Source organism: Felis catus, chromosome A3 (assembly GCF_018350175.1).
Source record: "Felis catus isolate Fca126 chromosome A3, F.catus_Fca126_mat1.0, whole genome shotgun sequence".
NCBI classification, from domain to species: Eukaryota; Metazoa; Chordata; class Mammalia; order Carnivora; family Felidae; genus Felis; species Felis catus.
In genome coordinates this window covers 26,996,451-27,020,686 of record NC_058370.1, presented here as the reverse complement: position 1 = coordinate 27,020,686, position 24,236 = coordinate 26,996,451, and the positions used below count along the sequence as shown (strand labels likewise).

At 47.8% G+C, this 24,236-nt stretch overlaps 1 protein-coding gene across 1 annotated transcript in view; it reads right to left on the bottom strand.

Moving 5' to 3' along the window:
• BCL2L1 (BCL2 like 1) overlaps positions 1-19,469 on the bottom strand; it is a gene marked incomplete at its 3' end in the record, with an annotated part of 45,418 nt that extends 25,949 nt beyond the window's left edge. Inside the window, 1 exon segment of the mRNA NM_001009228.1 lies at positions 18,503-19,469. Coding sequence (NP_001009228.1) covers positions 18,503-19,066 — 564 coding nt within the window. The 5' untranslated portion in view covers positions 19,067-19,469.
• Positions 19,470-24,236: the final 4,767 nt, after the last annotated feature.

Here is a 24,236-nt window from a genome sequence, read left to right as displayed (position 1 = left end):
TGGCAGAATTAAATGAGAAAATGCACAGAGTACCCGACACGGCTATCGACAGGTGCTCGATAAATGGCAGTCACCCTTATTCCCCTTGGATGTCTGTGAGGGAGGTGTGAAGAACATCTTCATCTACAACATTTCAAAAGGAAACAAAGGCCCAGACTGGGCACGCCGCTGTCAGAGCTGAGTATCTGCACTGGCCCAAAGCTTGGATGAGCCAAGTGCACCCCTGCCTTGCTTTTCTGTTTGCAAAATCTTTGCTTCAAATCTTCCCAGGCTGGCTCTTTCCCCTTACTTAGGTTAACTCGGGTCAACTGTCACCTCCTTAAAGAGGCTTTCCTTGATCTCCCTGCATAAAGTTGCTTCCCTAGATACTCCATTACTCAGTTTCATTTTCTTTACATTGTTTAACCTTCTATTTGAAATCATTTTATTTGTTTTACCGGCTAGCTGTCTTCCCCACTAATGTAAGAGTTCTGTGACAGCAGCGTCCTTGACTGTCTTGCTCATCACAGCACCCCCAGCACTTAGCACAAAGCTTGGCATGTAAATGGTGCCCAATGAACATTTGCTGAATCACCAAAATGAAGGAATGCACCCAGGACGGTCAGAGTCTCACCTGACAAATGCCCCACACTTACTCTTCTGTTCACTGTCCGTTCAAGGTCCTGGCTCCCATTTCAGATGCTGGCACTGCTACCTGGGAATCAGTGGACTGACAGGCAGCCAGGATGGGCATCTATGCCTGGCAATGACTCATCTATTGGGATACCAGGGCTGCCGAGGAGGGCCTCAGAATCTTTTCTTGGCACTTGAGGCTTCCACAAATTTGGCTCCAGCTGACCTTTCTGGCTTTATCAACTAGTAAGAGAGGGGCCAGTCCACACATACTCCCAACTGGACTACTGCTGCTCATGGGTCTCTTCTCAAGAGTCCATCCCAGTTGGCACATCTTAGCTCACATGACCCCCTGCTGGGAGCACCAGTTCTCCCTCTCTATGGTAAGCTCCAGCTTTAATGGCCCCTCTGCTGTGATGTGCTTCTTTTACTTGGCATTTAGCATTTACTGGTGGCTTTCACAACATCTCTTTTCATGTGATGTCTTCCCTCTTTAATTTGGTTCAAAGTGTCTTAAGAACTGGGTCTTCAATTGGGTGATATCTCAATTAATCTTCTAGGGAAAAGGCTCTCTTTGAGACAAAGTTGGGGTTGAGGCAAGGGCCAGGCTCCTCCCTGCTGGACTGGCTCTTTTGGTAAATGAGAAGGAAGAGATCATGCTGCCTTAGTCGAGTCCAGCTGATGAGGTGGTGAGGAAGCCAACAATCCTGGACTATTATATGCAGTCGGGACAATCTCAAGGTCAAGTGTGTGAGAGGATTTTATTTTACTTATTTATAATTTTTTTTTTAATGTTTATTTATTTCTGAGACAGACAGAGACAGATCATGAGTGTGGGAGGGGCAAAGAGACAGGGACACAGAATCTGAAGCAGGCTCCAGGCTCTGAGCTGTCAGCACAGAGCCTGATGTGGGGCTTGAACTCACAGACTGCAAGATCATAACCTCAGCCAAAGCCGGACTCTCAACCGACTGAGCCACCCAGGCGCCCCTGGGATTTTATTTTTAAAGTAGGCTCCATGCCCAATGTGGGGATCAGACTTGTAACCCCAAGATCAAGAGTTGCATGCTCCACCGACTGAGCCAGCTAAGTGCCTGGTGATTGGATTAAAAAATAAAAAAACCATTTTCAAGAATCTGGGCATAATTTAGTAATCAATCATAACAACAGTAGAAAAACTGCTCAGTTCAAAGAGACTCAAGTATCCATTTCTGTGGACCCTATTTTAGTTCTGGCTCTTGTTTTCTTACCCATACTTTTCTTTCACCTGACATCTCTAGCTAAATCCTTCTAGTTACATGGATTTTCCTAAGTTGCCTCCAGCTCTTTGTAAAACAGAATGGGGTTCCAATAAAAAAAATAAGAGTCTAGGTTTTTCTTCCCTTTTTTTTTTTTTGAGAGAGAGAGAGAAAGAAAGAAAAAGAGCAGTAGTGGGAGAGAGGGGCAGGAGAGAGAGAGAGAGAGAGAGAGAGAGAGAGAGAGAGAGAGAGAGAACCTTTTTTTTTATTAAAAAAAATTTTTTTTAATGTTTATTTTTGAAAGAGAGAGAGAGAGACACAGAGCATTAGCAGGGGAAGAGCAGAGAGAGAGAGGGAGACAGAATCCAAAGCAGACTCCAGGCTCTGAGCTGTCAGCACAGAGCTCAACACGGGCTTGAACTCACAAACTGAGATGATGACCTGAGCCGAAGTTGGAAGCTTAACCGACTGAACCACCCAGATGCCCTGAGAGAGACTCTTAAGCAGGCTCCACACTCAGTGAGGAGCCCAACATGGAGCTTGATCCCACAACCCTGGGATCATGACCTGAGCTGAAATCAAGAGTCAAATGCTCAATCGACCAAGCCGCTCCTCTAGTTTTCTTGTAAATGCTATAATGGTGTACAAAAAATGATGTTCCAAACAACTCATTATAACAATTAAAGAGAAGCAACAAAGATAATGCAAGTAAATCACTAAACACAGTGCTTGGCACTTAGCATTCAAAAGATGAGCTGAAACAACACTCTCAATTCTTATTGGCTTCACTTCTCTGGGCCTCAGTTTTCTCATGTGTAAAATGAAAACAACATCTCAAGTTTGTTCATTTGCTCAGTCATTAGTCATTTGTTCCAAAATCATTCACTGAATGTTTACTACCTGCAAGGAACAGTTTTAGAGTTTTAGGAACTACAGATAAAATAATGAACAGACCAAAGTCCTTATAATCATGACACTTGTATTCCAGTGGAAGAAACAAAAACCAAGTAAACACACAAAAGGAAAATGTCAGAGATCAGTGCTATGACAAAAAATACAAGCAGGTAAAAGACTAGATAATGTAGCAGGTAAAAGACTAAACAAAGTAGCTCAGCTACTTTAGACAAAAGGTCAAAGAGAACCTCTTGGAGGAGGTGACCTGGGAGCTGAGTCAATGGAAAGAACCAGCAAGGCACACACCAGGGCAGAGCACTCTAGGTAGCGGAAACAGCAACTACAAAGGCCCGAAGGCAGGGACAAGTGTGACGGGAACAAGGAGCAGAAGAAGCCTCTGTGGTCAGGGTACAGAGAGGGAGTGGAGGAATGGATGCAGGATGGGAGAGGCAGCCAGGACCAGATCATGCAAGTCTTAGCAGACTTGGTAAGGACTCTGGGTTTTATTCTAAGTGGGTAGAGGTTGACAAGCAAGAATGTGGTAAGATCTGGACCTGGTTTTTAAAATTTTTTTTCAGTTTATTTATTTATTTTGAAAGGGAAAGAGTGTGGACACGCATGCGCACACACACGCACACACACAAACACACACCGGTGGGGGAGGAGCAGAGAAAGAGAGAGAATCCCAAGCAGGCTCCTCGCGGTCAGTGCAGAGGCAGATTCCACTCGAACTCACAAACTGTGAGATCAGACCTGAGCTGAAACCAAGAGTCAGACACTTAATCAACTGAGCCACCCTGCCCCCCTCCCCCAACCTGGTTTGGCGGTAGTGTTTTTTTTAAGGTCCCTTCCCAGCTCCAAACTTCTGATTCTTTCCCTGTCATTCTAGGCTCCCATGAACTAGCTGCATGCGCAAGAAAGATGCACCCTCCTCACTGGAGAGGGTGCAAAGAGGAGGAGCGGTTTCTGCCTAGGGCAGTAGTAGGGAATCTGTGCCACCTTGTTCTGCAGAAGATGGAGGGAGTGGCCCAGTCAGGGAGGGGTGGGAATCCCAGCTTGCAAAACATCCCCAAGCCACCTGTATTGTTTTTGCCTCCTGTGTGGAAGTTTCTGCCAATGACACAGTGCTCTGGAATGCTTCCCCCTCTCCCCCCTCAACCATACACACACCCAATCTTCCGTTTACAGAGACACAGTTGTACTTTGCATTCCTCCCAGGATTTAGTTCAAATCTAGCCTACAGGAAATGGTCGATAAAGAGCTACTGATTGATTAATGAAGATGGGGAATATTCTCAGCCATTAAGCACGTATTAATGAGTACTATGTTGGTCTTTGGGGATGGAAGGTGATTAAGATGGGTTTCTTGCCTTCACTGAGCTCAGAATTCAGCAGATAGGCCAAAACCACAGACAGCTACAATGTAGGATACAAGAGTAACAGCAGCAACATTTACTGGGCCCTCCTTATCCAGAGGTAGAACACGTGGGCTTTGGAGCCAGCAGGCTTGGGTTCAACTCATGACTCCACCACTTAGTAGCTGTGTCTTTGGGCAAATTCCTTAAACTTCCCTATGCCTCACTTTTCTCCTCTGTAAAATGAGAATAGTAAGAGTACCTACCTCAGTGCTACTGTTTTGAGAATTCAGAGAATTAATACATATGAACACTTAAGTGGAACTGCACAAAAAATACTGTTGTTAAAATTACTCTAACATCTGTGTTGAGCTTGACATGTATGATGATCTCATTTCATCCTTATGAAAAACTGAGACAGGTATTATTTTATTTCCACTTTTCAGAGGCTCAGAGAAGGGGAGGAATGTGCCCAAGGACAAGCAGCTGGTACGTGATGGAGCCTGGATTCAAATTCAGCTGTGTCGGACTCTATAGCCCAGACTGGGTGCCAACTGCAGGCTTTGCCCTGGAGCTCCACGGGCTTCCCTCACTGAGGTTTGGAGTACTGATTTCGAAAGCCAACCTCCACCACTAACTCAAACCAGAAACTGCCCCCAGGTGCCCACACACCTGCATGGACAGGCAGGCAGTTTCCTCTAGGTTGGCTTCTTGTCTGGCCCTATACATCTCTCAGTTTCGTCACTCAGCCACCAGCCTGGGGCCTCATGCCTGCACCTGCTGCTTGACCCAGTCCCAGGAGACCCTGAACTTAGACTTGGGCTCCCTCACTAGACCCTGCCCCAAAGGGCTGTTTCTGAGGACTCCCTGAAGATTTCCTTGATATGGTAACCCCTAGGGTTTCATATGAATGTGGGTGCTGTGAACAAAGGGAAATTTTTCTGGCTGAGTAGCAGACGGAGAAGTGGGTAGAACAAGGGGTGGGATGTTCTTGTTCTGAATCAGAAGTGAGCGTGGGGTGAGGCCCACTGTGCCTCATGGTTTTATGTTTAAGCAGTACTGATCCTGGCTGGGTCAGATCTCCCACTCAGCAGTCCAGCCTAGGCAGGCGAGGACATCCTGGGGTTAGGAGGGAACACTCATTTCTACTTCCCATTTGAGTCACACTCAAGAGTTCTGGCCTTGTCTGGTAATTTGACTACAGAAGGCAGTAATGGCTTAATGTCACTAAACCCTCAGCCACCAAGTGCTAGGCCTCATCATAGTTGATGACAGCGAGAGAGACAGTTTTCAGCCTCGATAAGTTCAGGGGGCCTTGCTTTCGGCTTCCTCCCAACAATCCTGTGAAAAGAGTATTATTTCCATTTTATGGATGTTCAGACTTAAAGAAGTAAAGTAACTTGTCCAAATTCGTGAAGCCAGATAAGTGAGCCAGCTATTGCTTCTACTCAAAACATGCTTGTTGGTTGAATGAATGAACGAATGAATGAATGACACAGCTATGGCTGTGACCTCGTCAAGGAACAGCAACAAGACCAAATATTTATAGTTCTCAAAGTGCTTTTTCATCTATCATCTCCCTGGGCCTCACAGCTAGCCCACGAGGGAGGCAAGGCGGGTGTTATCTTTCTGCAACAGATGAGGCAACAGGCAGAGCTTGGGCAAGAGGCTTATGGCCACACAGCAAACGAGGAGTGGAGCCATCCTGGAAAAACTCAGAGGCCTCACAACACTTTGTTTAATTGTTCAAACACATGTCACACACCTACTATGCGCTAGGTGTGCTTCTCTGTACTTCTATTTTTATTTTATTTAAAATATTTTATTTTTAAGTACTATCTACACCCAACGTGGGGCTCAAACTTATAACCTCAAGATCGAGTCACACGCTCCAGATGGAGCCAGCCAGGCGCCCCAACTTCTATATACTTTAAATATTCAACTCACTAAGCCTTCCACTCAGTCAACAAATAATGATTGAGTGCTTTCTATGTTCCAGGTTCTGTGGCAGGTTCTAGGGACACAGCGGTAAATAAAGCAGAGGAGGAGGGCCCTGCCTTCCTGGAGGTACTCAGCAAAGATCAAATACTCCCTATTGCCAAATGCCAGGTCAACCACGATTACTGTGAACAGAGCATGACTTGGGGCACTTGTGGAGGAGGTGGAGGACAAGGTTATAGACCACTGTCCTCAGCTTCAGGATCTTAAAATCTCCAAGCTCTTGGTTCAAAGGATATCCACATACTCTCTCAACCTAAAAGTTTTCTCTTGGAGAGTAACGCCAATAGTGACCACAGCAACCTGACCACCTGTGAAGACACTCTGATAATAATAGCAGTAATAGTAGCTGTCATACTTAGTATATTTACTATATGCCAGCCCCCATGCTAAGTGTTCCATGTATCTTACCAGTTATTTTCATGCTCCCAAGAGTCTTTCAAGAAAAGCACTATATATTATTACCTCCTTCTTATAAATGGGAAACTAAGGCTAGGGGAGATAAGTGATTTGTCCAAGGATAACTATAGGGCAAGTAGGCTCCAGTACTGGTTTGCCAAATTTTGTGCCTCTTAACAGTGATGAAATTTGTCTGAAGGAGGCCATGGAGAGGCAGACACCAGGAACACCAGGAGCAGCTACTGCCTGGCAGGGCTGGAGCCTCCAGAGCCCCCAAAAGATTCTTCTTCACCCCCTTCCATCCAGCCTTAACAACACACAGATGAGAAGGTAAGGAGGAAATGGTTAGGTGTGCTCAAGCTATCTCTAGGGGAATAGGAGTCTCCCTCTCTACAGAACCTCCAGGTAAGAAGTTTGTGACTTTTGTTTGCCACCCATCAACCCCCCAGAGAGAGAAAGAAGTGGGCATGGGTGGGGGCAGGGGAGTCTTTTCTCCCTTGGGTGGGTGGAGGGCACATCAAGGAAGAAGGGAGAAACCTGATTGGTTCTTTCCTTTCTTGGACAAGAAGCCCGTACATGTGATACAGTGCATATCCTTCACATGGAACCCCCTTGGGGGAATGCCAGGGCACCTTTTGGACCTAAGAAGCCTCAGAAAGGAGAGACTGGTACAGCCCTAAATTGCAAGCTAAGCTAACAATTTCTAAGCATTGTAACTAGGTCATCAGGTTCCTAGAGAAGCCAGCTGTGGCTGGGGGATGGGGAGGGCAATTTTGTAGTCTACCAAGATCCCTACTTCCCTTCAGGCCCCGCCCTCCCTGAAATCTGCACCTGCTCCCAAACTGATCCCTTCCCCCAGCTGGGCCCAGCTGTCAACGGCTCCCAAAGCCCTGCCCCTGCCTTCCATGGGCCAGAACCATGGAGGCCTCTTGGGCAGGAGGTATCTTATTGCCACCTGAGACCTTCAGAAAGGGGGTTGTACGACAGGGAAGGAGTGGCCTGTCATGGTGGGTATTTCTTGCTCCATGAGGGCAGCAAAAAAGTTGGGCCCCTTTGGGCCTTCCTAGGGTACCTTCCTGGCATTGTTGCCACAGGTGGCAGGAGACAGGTGATGTTTACCCTACTGAGACAAGAGTTGCCAAAAGGCTTCAATCAAGCCTTTGAATCTGCACCTGCCCCAGAGCCCCAAAATAACAACCCGGGCAGCCTACCTGATCCACAGGTCACAGGTGCCTCTGGCTTTTATCTCCCTGCAGTTTTCCCTGCTGTGTCCCAGCTGGCAAGAGATTCTCTTTCCCAGGCGTCACTGGAGACCTGGCTGCATCCCTCTGGTATTGGGCCTCTCCCCACTGGGCCCACCTGTACTGTCAACCATCCCTATCCCTCTGCCCAGAGACTTCTGCCATCAGTCACTGCTCCCTTTTCCCTGACCAGCTTTACTCACAACCCAGACCCCCTTCAGCCAGTCTGCCCTCTCGCTACCTCCCAAACGTATCACTTTCTACCCTCCAGATCTGCCCGAGTGGTTCTTACCTACCAAGGCTGCCCTTGCACATTCCTTCCAACTACTGAAAGCCTTCATGGTCCACATCTTCCTAATAGGTAATAATGATGCCTAACATTGACTGAGTATACTGCGTCAGGCACTGTGCTAGGTGGGCTACTGGGTCACTCACTCATTTAACAAATATTTGCTGAGTGTCTCCTACATGCCAAGCACTCTGCTAGACGCTGGGGATGAAGGAAAAAATGAGACAAAACTCCTACACTCTAGGGGACTTAGATTTTACTGGAGGAGACAGACGGTAAACATGTAAACATGGGTGGCTTCTCCAGAGGTGATAATTTCAGTCGAGACTTAAATGGTAAGATGACAGCCCTGATCAGATCTGGGAGAAGAGTGATCCAGGCTGAAGAAAAAGCAGTTCCATGAGAAAGACATTCCTACTATTATCTTCATTAAGGGATGACTCTTATCTTCACTTTACAGATGGGGAAACTGAGGATTCAGTGTGCATTGCATTGCACAAAGCCACACTGCTGAGAAGGCTATTATTCAAGCCTTTGGTGATCTTTCCCATCCTGACACTTTCCACTATTGGCACAGGAGAGGGTCTGGGTTGGCAGTGCAGTTGGCAAGGGAGAAGGCGCATATTGATGATGCAGCCTGGGAGTGGAGGCCTCTGGACCGAGTCATCAATTGAATAGCTGATGGTGGAAGTGGCCTGGTTTGGCAGAGTTCCAGGGCATCTGTGGGATGCAGCCAGTGGGTCTGTCCTCTTCTGCTTCTGGAAACGACACCACAGATTTGGCACAGTTTGCCTGGAGCCATTCACCGAGTGTTTCGGGTCTATTCCTCCTGCTGCAAATGAGTTTGCTTCCTTAGGGACAGAGACATTTTTGTCACCTAACCTGCATCTAATAATAACCTCATGTTCATTGAGCAGATGCTGGCCAAGCCCTTACCCAACCTCAGGCCCTGTGCCAGGAACTCAGGGTAAAATAAGCCAGTCCAGACCTGCAAAGAAGCAATGACGCAGTGGCTTGAGGGTAGGCTTTGGCACCAGATACATCTGAGTGCGAGACCCAGATCTGCCTCCTGTAAGGTATGTTAGTGTGGACATATTAGAGAGCCTCTTTTTTTTTTTTTAATTATTATTATTTTCCAACATTTTAATTTTCTTTTTTGAGAGACAGAGACAGAGTGCTAGCTGGGGAGGGGCAGAGAGAGGGGGAGACACAGAATCTAAAGCGGGCTCTAGGCTCTGAGCTGTCAGCAGAGCCCGACGCGGGGCTCGAACCCAAGAACTGTGAGATCGTGACCTAAGCTGAAGTCAGACACTTAACTCACTGAGCCACCCAGGCGCCCCTATAGAGCCTCTTGAAGCTCTGGATTCTCTGTCTTGACACAGTTGTGAGGACCAAACAAGATGATTAACATCAAGGGCATAAATGTAGCACTTGGCACAGAGCAAACACTCAACACACAGTATCTGTTATTGTTATTAAAAAGCACTTTTAAATTTCACTTTCTTGCTTAAGCCTCCCTTACTCTGATGAGTTGGTATTCTCTCAGATTTAAGGGTGAGTACTTGAAACTGATATGCCTAGTACTTATGTAGTAGAGCAAGAAATCAAGCTAAGCTTCAAGTCTGAGTCCGGAGTTTTATCTATGGGTGTGTGGAAGGTGATCAGTACACACTAACTATAATGAACCTTGCCTGGTGTGTCTGGCAATAGAGGGGGTAGACGGGTGATACATATAGCCTGACTCAGATGGCAGAAGGATACTAGCAAGGCCCCAGGTGTGGGGCACGGAAACAGACCACTGAGGGACGGGACTCAGGTCTACTCACCCCAGTACCCACAGTATCCCCAGCACTTAGCACATGTAAAACACTCATCAGTACCTGCTGCTTTAACAAATGAAATAAAACTCTAAGGACAGCTCCAAGCAATGAACAACCTTAGGGAAGGCAGACATTATATATAACATTCAGGCCTTAAAAGCCAGAAAAAGACTTGTAAGACTGACTCTGCCATTTACTGTGGGACAAGAGTCCTTGCCTTAGTTTCCTTCCTGAAATGGGTCTAAACATACCCACCTCACCTACCTCGCTGTGAAATGATGTATACAAAGGAGGCTGGTAAATTACACAGCGTTCACACGCACATAAAAGCTACTATCATCACGCTACAGACTACTACTAAGGCAGTAAAGTGTTAAAAGTGTCACCTCGAGTTTGAAGCCCAGGTCGCCCTGGTATTAGCTTATGAGGCCCAGAGCATGTCACTTTTCTCCGAGCCTCAGTTTTTCTCAACCATAGAATGAAGATAACCTTGTAGGGCTTTTAAGAAGGGTAGAGAAAAAGAACACAGGGTTTGGAGTAAGATGGTCTTGGTTTCAAATCCTGACTCTGCCTCCTGCTAAGTAAACCCTCCAAATCTCAGTGTCCTATAATGGTAAAGTTGTCGGGACAGTAACAAAGAGATGATGTTGGTAAAAGGCCTGTCACGTAAGTGGCACTGGATAAATACCCACCATCATCTAAACACTGGTACAATGCGGGGCAGGGGCCGAGTACTTAAAAGTGGGAGCTTGGAAACTACTCTCCCAGGCTTTGCCACTCACTACCTCTACCTGTGCTACCTTGCGTAAGTTGCATAACTTCTCTGTACCTCAGTTTCCTCACTTGTAAAATGGGGTTAATAACAGTACCAACTTCAAAGTGCAGCTAGACGAATGGAATAAATAAATACATATAAAGCACTCTGAACAATGCCTGGCATAGAGTAAGCGCTTGATAAATGTTAGGTGCTATTAATAGTAATGTTAACAATAATATTAATCACCAAGTGGAATAAGAGGGAGGGACTGTTTAATCCTGGGATGTGGGCATCCCATGGAATAATTCCAGGGAAGTCCCTGGACAGCTCTGTAGTCAAGTTTTCAGCTGCTGAGAGAAAGACTCTTCCATGGAAAGGACAGGAGGCTGGGGGGCGGGGGGCGGGGGGTTCCTGAGCAAAAATCTCAATCCTGCTGACCAGGAAGCCAGCCTCAGGGGAGACAAGTCAGGCTCCTTGGAAGGGACACTGTGTTCCTGGCTCTGCCTGGCCTGACCGGGGGGAACAAAGGCACGTGTGTGTGGCCAGGGAGGAGGGAGGGGAATGTTTCCCTTTCAAGAGCGGAACAAAGGATCTGAGGCATAGTTGAGTGCGTTCCAATCCCCTCCCAAGCTAGCTCCCATTCCTCAGATGATTGTCCAACAAGGTTTTCAACCTTCTAGCTTCCTCTTGGAAGGTGAAGGGGGGAGGGGCTGACTCCACTTCACTCCGTCCTCCGTCATCAGTCTCCAAGAGGCAGGATTTATATGTGCCAAACCTCTAAGATCTCTCTTAGGAGTCTCCATCCTGTGCAGGGGGATGGAGTGGGGGGGGGGGGTAGGGACCTCAGGGGAAACTCAGGGTTAATGGATGACACAAGGCACTGCAAGTGACAGGCTTAATGTCCCTCTAGGGGGAGTCCCAGACTGAAACTGCTACTGAGTGATGGAGCCTGGGAGAGAGATGGAGTTCTGGCCGGCCCCCAGAACAGAACTGTTCTGACAGAACTAACTGGAAATGCATTTTCAAATCTTAAAGGGTTGACCAAGGGCTGGGGAGAGAAGCTAGGTGAAGGGTGAAGGGGGAGGGAGCAAAGAAAGTAACTGACAAGAGGAAAGGGAGGGACACGTCCAAAAAAAGTAGTTTGTGGGGAGGGGGGAGTCTTTAGGGACATTACTTTCCAGTTTCTACACTCTCACCAGCAGGAATCGGCTGCAGGGCTGGGACAGGAAGCAGTCCATGGAAGTCATTGCAATGGCATTTCCTGAAGAGCGAGAGAAAAACCTCTAGTTCCGAGGGGAGCTCTGGAGTCTGCCCAAAAAGCCTTGTAGCTTGGAGCTAGCTGTAAGGCTCCAGCTTGGCCTGAGAGCCTCATCAGGGATGAAACCAAGTACCAGAAGGTCCCAGAGGCAGTTTCTTTCTGCAAAAACACTATTTGCAAAAATCAATATGTAATAAACGGGAAGCCAGAAGGAGCCCTAGGAGGTGGCTGCTGTTTGCTGCTGATACTGATAGTCACTACTCTGAGAACATTAAGAAGTAGATTAACTCACTGAGTCTTCAGAACAAGGCACTATTATTGCGGCTATTTACAAGTTAAAAGACTTGTCCACGGTCACACAGCAAGTAAGTGGTCAAGTGATCCACAAATCCAAACCCTGCCTCTTCCTCCCGATGTGTACCCTTGGGCAAGCCATTTCACCTCTCTCAGCCTGATTTCCCTCCGGCTCACCCCGCTGCGTGGCTATATGCATCAAAAAGGCAAGGTGGATATGAAAGCACTTTGGAAGTTGCAAAGTGCTACATAAATGTAGAATATTATTACTGTGGGGTCAGTGAGAAAGTACCCTGTATTGACACTGGAATTACTTAATTTTTATAGCTCAAGTGCTGTAGCTGTTGATAGGAAAGAGCCATCCTCAAATGTAATTAATATGCCTTAATGGTGGAATTGGCCACAAGGCTTAAGGCGAAACTGGAGCCTGGGGGTGAAGTGAGTTGGCCAAGGTAAGACAGTGAGTCAGAGCAGAATGACAGAACAAGGATCCTGACTCTATGACCAGTGCTTGTACCACCACAGCACAGAAACACCATGGACTCCTGCCATGACAAAAACACTGCTAGGACCCTGCCCTGAGGATGTGCTGGAGGGGCATGGAGCCCAAAAAAGGAGAATCCATGCTGGATGGGTTTCTGACTTGAGTTCTGGGGTAAAAATGATAGGAATTATGCTAACAACATGTGCCAGGCTCTACACATCTTGGGCACGCCTCATAAGGTCTTTGTCATGACCTGATGAAGCAGATATCATCTGCCCCAAGGTTCAGAGAATTCAAGAAGCTTGCCCAAGGTCACACAGCTAGATGTGGGTGAGCTAGGACCTAGGCCCAGACAACATTTCAAACAGAAATATTGCTAGAATGGAGGACAACCATTCAGGATACCACATTTGGACAGAACTATCGCTGAAGAACATCTAGCTTATTTAGCCTCGATTTCATGACCTCCTAGTGGTTAAAAAATGTGGCCTCCATCAACATGCCATGTGCAAGCTTGGCCATATGCTCTTAGTCCCTTCTGACAACTCCCACTTCCGTCTCCTGATCCAAACCACTATTCTTTCTAACCTAGCAGTTGCACCAACCTCATCACAGGGTTCCTGGCTGCAGCCCTTGCAGAATTCAGATCACTTTACCCATGCTCCAAACTTTTTTCTGGTCTCTCACTCATTCAACCACAGCCAAGTCCTCATCGTGGCCTGTAATGCCCTGTGCAATCTGGCTTTTGGCCACCTCTCCCCCTTCAATCCCAACCACTCTCCCTCTTGCTAGTTCTTCTCCTGCCACATTCTTCAGGTTTGGGCTCAAATATTACTTTTTGGTGAGGCCTTCCCTAACCACTCTTAAAACTGCAGCCCCACCTCCCTTGCTAGGCATGCCCTATACTTCAACCTGCTTTATTTTCTTCACAGCGCTTACTCTCACTTGATATGTTATATACACATAACTACATGTTTGTTGTCCGTCTCTCCCCACTAGAATGTGAGCATCACAAGGGCAAAACTTCATTTTACTTAAGGCAGTACCCCTAGTACCTAGGACAGCCTGTGCATAGAAGCTCAATAAGCACTGTTTGAATCAATGACTGAACCATCAGGTAAAGGAGTTTCCATTACTATTATTCTGGTTTCTGGTTTGATAGCTGTGTTTCTTCAGAAATTTAGTGGGCATCTCTTTCATTAGGTGCCTGCTATGCCCAAGGCCTCTGGGCAAGATGCAGACTTGACCTTCAGGAAAACCCCTAAATCTGGCAGAGATATGATCGTGTTAGAAATGTCTTCTTTACACTCATTTAATACTACCACTGTTTTTTTCTCTCATTTATTCGAGTTCTGCTGGATATTTTACCAATAAAAAAAGGCTTAGGCCCTCTTCCCAGATATTTGAAACTGGTGATCATATTCTCCTGAGTCTTCTCTTCCCCAGGCTAAACAAAAAGACCCAGTGGGATTGTCTGACTCAGGTCTGCCAACTGGGAACGGGGAAGACAGACTGTCGGCTATAGGGACAGAAGAGAAGTGGCTCCAGGAGCAGAGTGACTCCTTCAAAGAAAAAAGAGGGAGTCCCGAGGGAGGACTCTGTGGAATTAGGTTGGAGGTTGGGGGTGGGGACAGGGCCCTGCTAATTAAGGTAGTAGGAGATTATGCTTCTGTCGAAGAGCAGCTCACTGGGAATTACCCCTAAATCTATCCAGGCTAAACCCAGACAAGACCATGGTTGCTGAAAGAAAGCCCCATGATGGAAGGCTGTGGGTACTCAAAATTGCTGAAGTCCATCGGTCTCAGGACAGATACCTGCTAGGGAAAGGACAGCTGACAACCGCTGCCTCCTGCAGCCCAAACAAATGTGGTGATTGTCCACACAAAAGAAAAGAAAATCTTCTGGGTTCTGTCAAGACCCCCTGAAAAAACACCTGGGTAATTTTCTAGCAGAGGCTGAAGGGCTCCATGGGGCCACTGGGGAAATTAGTCCCAGGAAGTCTGGAAAATTCTGTGATGGTGACAGAATTTTAAAAGCAATGTCAAATGTACATCCAGAACTGGGTGTTTTGAGGTGGAGTCCCTGAGACATTTCTACCTCACTTTGGGACCTGAATGAGATTACTAAAAATTTCCACGTTTGGGGTTTCTAATGGGGTTTCCCCAAGAAAACCGCAGAACTGCCAACAGCTGCTGAGATCTGCAAAGGTCACTGAGGTGCTTCAGCTAAGCATATACCCATGCCAAAGAAGCCAGAATAGGCAAGAAGAAACCTATAGAAACTAGAAGACCACAGAGCCATGCAACCTGGGAAAGGCCAAATTACGCTTCCTCTCCCCACACACTGTTCATTGCTCTCAGCAATGGTATTTCCATCAGGCTTAGGGGTTTCCCAGGCACAGCGATCCCAACATGGCCTAGTCTACCTGGGTCCTCACCCTAAAGCTGTCCACATTCCCATTGAAAGCCCCAGAAACACTCTGTTCCTACAGAGAAGGTCACATCATATTCCCATCTAGATGATTATCTCAGGAGCTGGCTTTGTTTCTTGAGAAACTCTGAGGCCAAAGTTCAGTTTTCTGAGGAAGAGAGCCCACTCATTAAAGAGGTGCTTCTTCCACCCTACAATTAAAGCCCAGGAAGGGCTTTTGTTCTAGATCCTTTACTAGAGTCAAGCTATGGCAGGTGGCTATCATTATTCTATTTTACAGGTGAGAGAGATGGATGGACAACAGAGACAAACAGGTTCAGCATCTTGCCATGTGACTCCAGTAAGGCCGTGGTGTGGCTGTGACTGAAATTCCAGTCCTTGGAACCCACCCACAATTAAGTAGACAGATCTGAAGCAGACCACCTTCTCCCCACATGCACATGATTCTTATCTAAGCCTGAGAGGGTTTAACGATGAAAAAACTAACAAGAAGGTCACTCTGGCTAGGCAAAACCTTTAATGCCCACTTGAGTTTTACCAGTGCCAGAATCAGACTACCTGGGACCTGCTATGGCCAACAAAGGCACTGTTCTACCTGCACAATGCCAGCATCACAGACCAGAGTGAGTACCTCCACAGGCATGTTTTGTTTGGCCTTACTGCATCTCTGGCTTTCTGTGCCAGCATGTCTGGGTCACTTTATTACTCCCAGGACAACCTGATATGGGATGGAAAAGACTTCAAGCTTTGGAGTCAAGCTGACCTAGGTATAAACTCTCACTCAGTCACTTAACTGGTTGAGGGATACCTGGAGCCAGTCATTTAGCTATCAGGAGTTTCACATGTCAACTGGGAATAAACCCCCCTACCTTGGAAAGTTATTGCGTGGGTTCTATGAAATAGCATGTCATTTCCACGAGGGAAGATACCACGTGCAGCTTATGGCCAGCACAGTGCCTGCCTCATGGTAGATGCTCAATAAATTTTGGTTGCGTAAATAAAAGACCCAACACAATGCCTCATACATAAGATGTACTCCATAAAGGTTCATTTCCTTCCCCTTTCCGGTAGGGATGCTAAATTTACAGCATACCCCAAGGTGATAATGGCCCAGAAGTCCTACACTCGTGGATCCACCACAGCCTCCAGGAAGGTTTTGAGATGCCACTGCAGCAGCCAGTCTGCGCAGCTCAAACAGGATGGGTGGGTAGCTTCTATCCAAAGGATCCCCAGCCAAATGTTCTTTATGTCCTGGCCTCAGGGAGCATGTGTGCCGAGAAATGGTGCTGACATAACTTGCTCTTCTGCACACAACCCCTCTGTTCACCAAGAGGAAGTAACATATGGTATGTTGTCTAACGGGCTCTGAAAATCCTTGAGCAAAGAGACAGAAGATGGAATTTCAATCCAGGGGCGATCTGATGAACTCACCCTATGCTGCTGTGTCTAAAACCTCTTTCTACGTACAATACTGGGCGACTGGCAATTCTCTGATCCACGTAGCCCTCTGCAGAGGCTGGCCGACGGAACAGGCTCCTCTCCCAGACTGTCTTTTGTTAATAGCTGGCAACAACCCACCTGGTACTAGCACCACAGGCCAAAGACAATAGTTGGGCAAGGTAGGCATAAGGCCCAAGTCTACTAGGAGATGCCTCAGAGGGTGTGTCTAAAGCGCTGGAATCCCATCCCTCCTGGAATCAGCTGAACAAATATTTGCCCCCAAAGAGAATCAAAGCAGGAGGGAACGTCGAGGTCATCACACAAACCAACAGGAACTATTTAATCATTTATCCCCCCAGGGAGTTCATTTACAGAATGGCTTTCAAGTCTGGTCGGCCTTAGCTGGAGAGCTCTCCACCTTTACCTCCCCAACCCCACCCCAGTCATCTGACCTCTACTGACTTGACCCCTTTGTATTTTACAAGAACTAGCAGCAGGAAGAGTTAATGAAGTTGCAAAGAAATGGGAAATAACACGGGGAAGGGTTCCAGGGCAAACTAGGAGGTCTCTTGCTCAGAGGTAAACTGAAGTGCCACGCCCTAGGCCCTGCCTATGGATAATTTGCATTCTTGACATTCCAGAGTCCCCGGTGCAAGGCCCCTTCCACCTCAGCTCCTTCAATAGATGACTTATTTCCCAAAGCCTGCTCAATTTTCTGGGTATTCTGAGGGGACCAAATACCTCTCAGAAGCCCTGCACCTCCCCTACGCAGGGACAGAAGCAAGGAAATTAGGACCCATCTCACTGTGGAAGAGCAAAAACTGCCTATAATGACCATTGGTAAAGAACCTCTCACCACTGTCTCCTCCTAATTTGGTGATGGGCAAGAGAATTCTTCCTCCCTAAGAAAGGAATGAGGCATGACTCCTGGGCCTAGAAAGTGCGTCTGGAACCAGTAACAACTACTACTATGGAAACTTGCTGGTGCCAGTCACTGCGCACATTAGCTCCGAGATTTACAATATCCTACAAGGCAAAGAGGGCTTGCCACGTTTTTTTAGTGGAAGAAACCGAGGCTCAAGGTAAACTGGCCTGTCCAAGGTCACACAGCTGGTTAAGTGACCGGGCTGGCACTGAAGCCTAGGTCAGTCTGTTCCCGAAGTCTGCCACTGAATCTCAATGTCCCAAAGACCGGGTTCTTGCTTTGCCAGCACACAGTGCTCCATGAAGAGGCCCCAGGGTCCTGGCCGGAAAGCAACAGGCAGAACAGCTGGAGCTCCCCAACCGACCCCAGGCAGCGAGGTGCAAAGTCCCCGGGCTTAATGCGTGACACAGCAAGAGCTCGGCAAACAGGCCAGCCATGCAGAAAGTTACACACTTGGGAGCAAAGGAACACAGGGGAGCAGTGCAAACACGGCCAGCCCACTGGCACACCTTACACTGCCCTAGAATCTGACCATCCTCAGCCATCCAAGCCAGTGGGAACTTCTGCCTGGCCGTGCCCTGTTCTGAGAGGAGAGGAACATGTATGCAAACGCTGAAATAAAGGGGAACTTGAGTTGTGGGAGGGAAGCCCAGGACGGGACTGCCATCCCGGGGGGAGTAAGAATGGAGGGGCTCACAGGCATTACACTCAGCAGCCCTTTCTGTGGTGAGGGGAGCAGTGACTGGACTCACTTCCCACTCGCAAAGATTTGGGGCCAAATAAACACACAGGCTGTTTTCTTCCGCTGGGAAACTGGAACACAAGTATGAAAGAGCGGGGCCGTGAGGGTGACCGGAATGAAAGCTGCCTGGTCCTTCAAGATCTAGGTCATCTGTATTTGAGAACAGCGAACCTCTTGTGGTGCAAGGAGGCCGGTCACATCTCCTTAACAAACAATACCTCCAATAATCACCCGGCACAACAGTATGGAGAAGCAGGGGAGAGGCTGTTAGGGATCTCTCTGACCAGAAGCCAAGAGAAAGGGACACACAAGGGGCGTGGTCCTTACCCAGCCGCCGTTCTCCTGGATCCAAGGCTCTAGGTGGTCGTTCAGGTAAGTGGCCATCCAAGTTGCGATCCGACTCACCAATACCTGCATCTCCTTGTCTACGCTTTCCACGCACAGTGCCCCACCGAAGGAGAAAAAGGCCACAATGCGACCCCAGTTCACCCCATCCCGGAAGAGTTCGTTCACTACCTGCTCAAAGCTCTGATATGCTGTCCCTGGGGTGATGTGAAGCTGGGATGTCAGGTCGCTGAATGCCCGCCGGTACCTCAGTTCAAACTCATCCCCGGCCTCCCTCAGCGCCTGCTTCACCGCTGCCATGGGGATCACCTCCCGGGCATCCAAGCTGCTGCTGTGGCCAGTGGCTCCATTCACCGCAGGGCTGTCCGCCAAGTGCCAGGATGGGTTGCCATTGATGGCACTGGGGGTCTCCATCTCTGATTCAGTCCCTTCTGGGGCCTCAGTTCTGTTCTCTTCCACATCACTAAACTGACTCCAGCTGTATCCTTTCTGGGAAAGCTTGTAGGAGAGAAAGTCAACCACCAGCTCCCGGTTGCTCTGAGACATTTTTATAATAGGGATGGGCTCGACCAGTCCATTGTCCAAAACACCTGCTCACTCACTGAGTCTGGTCTCTGCTTGGTGGTTCTCTTCTGAGATCCAAAGCCAAGGTAAGGTTCTGATGGAAGAGAAAGAGCTTCAGGAAAAAAAAAAAATTAATATGCATGCCATTTACCCTACAATATCCCATTCCCCCTGGAGGTACCAGAACTGGTTTCTTTGTGGCTCTTAGGAAGGTCTGGGTCTAGCTTCCAGGAGACTTCAATGAAGTCAAATTGAAAGCACCAGTGGGCTCTTTCTGAATCATCACACAGGCTTTTTTTTTTTTTTACTCCAGCCACCCCTTTTTCTCCGAAATGCCTTCCTCAGAAAGTCACCCGCACGGGCAGTCTGCCCCCCATCCCCACCCCCGCACCACCTACATTCAAATCCGTCTCAGGCGACCGCAGGCAGGTGCAACCCCCGGAAGATCTTTTGTAACATAGGTCGGGAGAAGAGGTGGCAGCCGGGATGCCGGCAACTCAGCCGGCCTCACGGCGGCTGGCAAAAAAAGGAGCTCTGGCCGGAGGGATCATGCGACCCGGCAGGCTGGGAGCCCAGAAGGCGATACAGGAATTACGAAGCTCAGGAACCGGCCCCCTCGCTTGCTTCCTCCTCCATCGCCCGGATCGAGGGCGGCCACTCGGCAGCGGCCTCCTGCCACCCGAGAGCCCAGCCCCCTCGCTCTTGCACGCCCCTTGGCTCTCCGCCTCCTACTGGGAGCCAGGAGAACTCTCCCGGAGGTGGCTGGTGTGGGGTTTAGGTTTTTTGTTGTTGTTGTCGTTTCTATTTAAGTACCAGCCCGGGGTAAGGCTTCCGAAACCCTGAAGGTACTTCTCAATGGGGTTCAAGGTTTCGAGAAGGGACAGAAGGAGGGGGAAACTGCCTCGGATCTGCGGTCTGACTTCGGAAAGGCCATCCCCGGGCCTTTCCGGGAGGCTGACGGCCGGGGACCCCCCAGAAACACCGCCGATTTTCTTTGAATTCCCCAAAGGCCCTGGACGTAGCGGCGGTGGTGGGGGATTGCCGGGTCCTCCATTCCCCGCACGGACACAATGGCCGCCGGCGCCCTGCACAAAGAGGGGGTGAGGGTGAGGCTCCGGGCCTCTCCTCAGGTCAGGGAGAGGGCCTGAGGCCTGCTCGAACGTCTCCCCCCCCACCCCCCGCCCAGCTGAGACCACGTTTTCCTGAGGACAGGCCCAAGGTGGCTTCCTGGCGCCCCCGGGAGGCCTTGGGGGCCGGGGGCTGCACGTCTCCGGAGCCCGGGGCCGGTGGGCTGCGGCCTGGTGGCTTCTCCCGCGCGCTAGGCCGGGTACCCGCCGGGCCACCGCCCCGTTGCCAGGCAACCGCTCTCCCTCAGGGGCGCCCCCTAGCCCTTTCAAGAAGGAGGGGTCTCGCCCCCGGCGGTCCGCCCCGGCGTAGCCAATCAGTAAGTCCAGTCGGCACGGAAGCGGGACGGCGAGGGCTCCCATTGGGCGCAGCGCCTGCCACGCACAGGGGAGGCGGTGCTCTCACCTGCGAGCCCCGCGAGCCGTGGGGGGCCACGTCCCCCCTTCATCGGCCAGGTAGTTTCCAGACGCGAGGGCTCTTCGTAGCCAAGTTCCGCGCTGCGGACCCGGGCCGGCCTACCTGGCTGACGGCTCGTGCTGTCTCTTCCGAACGAGCCGGCCTCAGTTTCCCCTGAAGAGACCGGGGGAACTTGCAAGCTCAGTCACTTCCGGTGCCGCGGCAGCGCGCGCGAGCCCGAGACGCAAAGGGAGTGCGCGCCTTGAGGACTGGCGTCAAGACCTGGGAGGGAGCGCCCCCTTGCGGCAGATCTGGGGAATATGGAGACGCAAAAAAAAAAACCGAAAAAGTCAACGTTTATATTCACATTTCGGTGCGTTCATTTAGTCAGTGTCCTCTATCTGTGTTTATATATCTAAAAAGCGTCGCGTTATAACTAAGAACGTTGTGTCTGGGATTCCAACTCTGTCAGCTGGGGAAGTTATTCAACTGCTCTGTGCCTCAATTTCCTTAACTGTAAAATAGGTGAAAACACAACCTCCCTCACTGAGTTATTGTGAGGATTGAAAGAGTTGTTGTTTGTAAAATCTGTAGCACAGTGTGTGGTCCATAGTATATGCTGCATAAATGTATTCAACAAATGTTTATCATTTGGGTTGCTGAAGATAGAAACAAGACAAGACATGATCCCCGCTTTGATGAAGACTTAAACCCTTGAGCTGGAGACGGTAAACAACTAAGAAAATACACAAACAAGCAAATTTCAAATAGTGACTAGTGCTATGAAAGAAGTAAATCAGGTTATTGTCATAGAGTGAAGGGAGTGTGCTGCTTTAGACTGGGTACCCAGGGATGTAAACCCTGCCCTGCCAGCCCAGTGAGAGAGGCATTTGTTCAACAATTGCTTATGTGGGATGGCCAGGGGTGGCCTCTTGGAAAAGAGACCTAGAACCCAAGACTTAAAATATAAGAAAATGCTGACCCATGGTGAGAAACTAGAGAACAGCAACCTCGGTAGAGGGAACAGCTTAATGCAGAATGTTCTTCAGAACAGGAAGATGTTGACATGTTCCAGAAACTGGAGAAGCAAGTTGAGGGAGGGGAAATGTGGCATGGCAGGAGGTTGGAAAGTTGACCATAGAAGTGAGTTAGACTTGAGTCTAAACATTGAGAGGTGTTTTATGTTAAATTAATTAATTAAAAATAGGTATACGGGAACACTGAATATTAGAAATATACAAAGGGCTCCTAGGTGGCTGAGTTGGTTAAGCAACCAACTCTTCATTTCGGCTCAGGTCATGACCTCATGGTTTGTGGGATCAAGCCCCACATCAGGCTCGGCGCTGACAGCGCAGAGCCTGCTTGGGATTCTCTCTCTCTCCCTCTGTCTCTCTCTCTCTCTCTCTCACTGCCCCTCCCTCTCTCTCTCTCAAAATAAATAAATAAACTAAAAAAACTCCTTTTAAAAAATAAAAATATACAGAGAGCATAGAATGAGAAAAGTAAGTCCTCTTCCCACGTCTGCTTTCCAATCCACAGTTCCCCCCACATCAATCACTTTCTTCTGTAGTCTTTCAGAGATGGTCACTGTATTCACAAGCAAATTATGTGTACAGATTTTTTACACAAATGCTAGCTTGCTATAGACACTTCTACATCTTGCTCTTCTGGCTGAGCTCTACATTTTTGGTCTGCCTCGATTTAAAAAAAAATTTTTTTTAACATTTTATTTATTTTTGAGGCAGGGAGAGACAGAGCATGAACAGGGGAGGGTCAGAGAGAGGGAGACACAGAATCTGAAACAGGCTCCAGGCTCTGAGCCGTCAGCCCAGAGCCCGACGCGGGGCTCGAACCCACGGACCGCGAGATCATGACCTGAGCCGAAGCCGGCCGCTTAACCGACTGAGCCACCCAGGCGCCCCTGCCTCAATTTTTAAAATTAACACACAACTTTATATAAATACCTGCCTTAATTTACTTGCCTAATATTCTCTTTGGGTACATATGGGTAGTTTCCATTCCTTTCTTATTACAAACAATACTATAACTCATCCATTCGTTATTTTGCGTATGTGGGAGTTTATGTTAGGTACATTTCTGGAAGTAGAATGCCAGTAAGTGAGTACACGAACTTGTTTTTGTTTTGTTATAATGGATATTGGCAAAGTCCTCTCCCATCAGTTGTACCAGTGTCAGTGAAATATGAGAGTGCCTTGTCCTCACATCCTGAACTGCAGTGTGTGGCCACTGAGATAGATAAAAACGAAGAGGCACTTTTATTTTTCTTTCTTCTTTTTATTTTTTCACCAAGAGTGAAGTCGAGCAGTTTTTCGTATTGATGAGTCTTCTTCTGGGGGGAGTTTGTTGTGGTGAATTCTCTATTCATTTCATTTGCCCTTTTTTTCGGTTGGTCTTTCCATTGAGCTTTGTCTCATTGATTTATAGGAATTTTTATCCTTTTTTTCTACATCTAAGCTGTAAATATTTTTCCAGTTTATTTATTACCATGGACAAACTTTTACTTCACATGTATTTTAATGTATCAGTCTTTTCCTTTGTGGCTTCCAGGTTCTGTCATTCTTAGGAAGACTTTCTTCAATTCAATATTAGAAAAAAAATTCTCTGTACTCATCTAGCTTTTACTTGGCTTCATATTTTATATTTCAATCCTGTGCCATCATAAAGTCACTTTGGTATATAGGCTGTGAGGCAGGAATCCACAATTTTTTTTTCCCAAATAATACCCAGTTACCCCATGACTATCATCTTTTCCCAACTCATTTGATATGTCTGTATTATCATAATCTACATTCCCAAGTGTATGGGGCCAATTTCTGAACTTTCTATTGTGTTCAATGGGAGAGTTTTAAACTGGGGCAGGACGTGATCTGCTTTCCTTTTTGAAACCTCCAGTGTCAATATGAAAATTATCATCATGGAAGTCTATGATGTGCTTTGGGGGTCCAGCAGAGGGCAGATCAACCCAGCCCAGAGACATGGGCTTTATTGAACTGGTCCTTAAAAGGAGAAAAGGATTTTGCCTGGAAGAGAAGGGAGGTAAGGGGCATTTTAGGCAGCAGGCACTGCCTGAGCAAAGGCATGGAGGTCTAACCTGAGAGTCAATGGTGTGTTCTAGAAATAAATTGGGATGGCTGAGAAGGGAGTGGTGGTAGCAGAGACTGAATGTAAATGTGTAAATGCGTGTTCAGGACACTGCATAGACACTGGAGGAGCCAGCCAGGAAAGGACGTGAAGAGATTTATATTTCGGAAAGATGGACAGAGCCTTTTGGGAAGGGAATTTTGCAATATTTACCAAAAGCCTTAAACACCAGTCTGGGAAGATCATTGAGAAATGATCTTTGATTGGAATTGAATTTAAGAAGTGAAATGCATCCAAAGATTTATCCACAGAGATGTTTGTGCAAGGTTATTTATAACACCAGAAAGAAACATTAAAACTAAGAAGGGCAATAAATAGGGTGACGGTTTGCATGGGTTAAATTCCCACATTAAGATTGTTAACTGAGGTATATTTAATATAGTGGGAAAAGGCTCCAAACATAACACTTAAAAATTACAAAAATTGTGATTTATAAAAATATATGTTACATGCAAGATGTAGTAGAAGG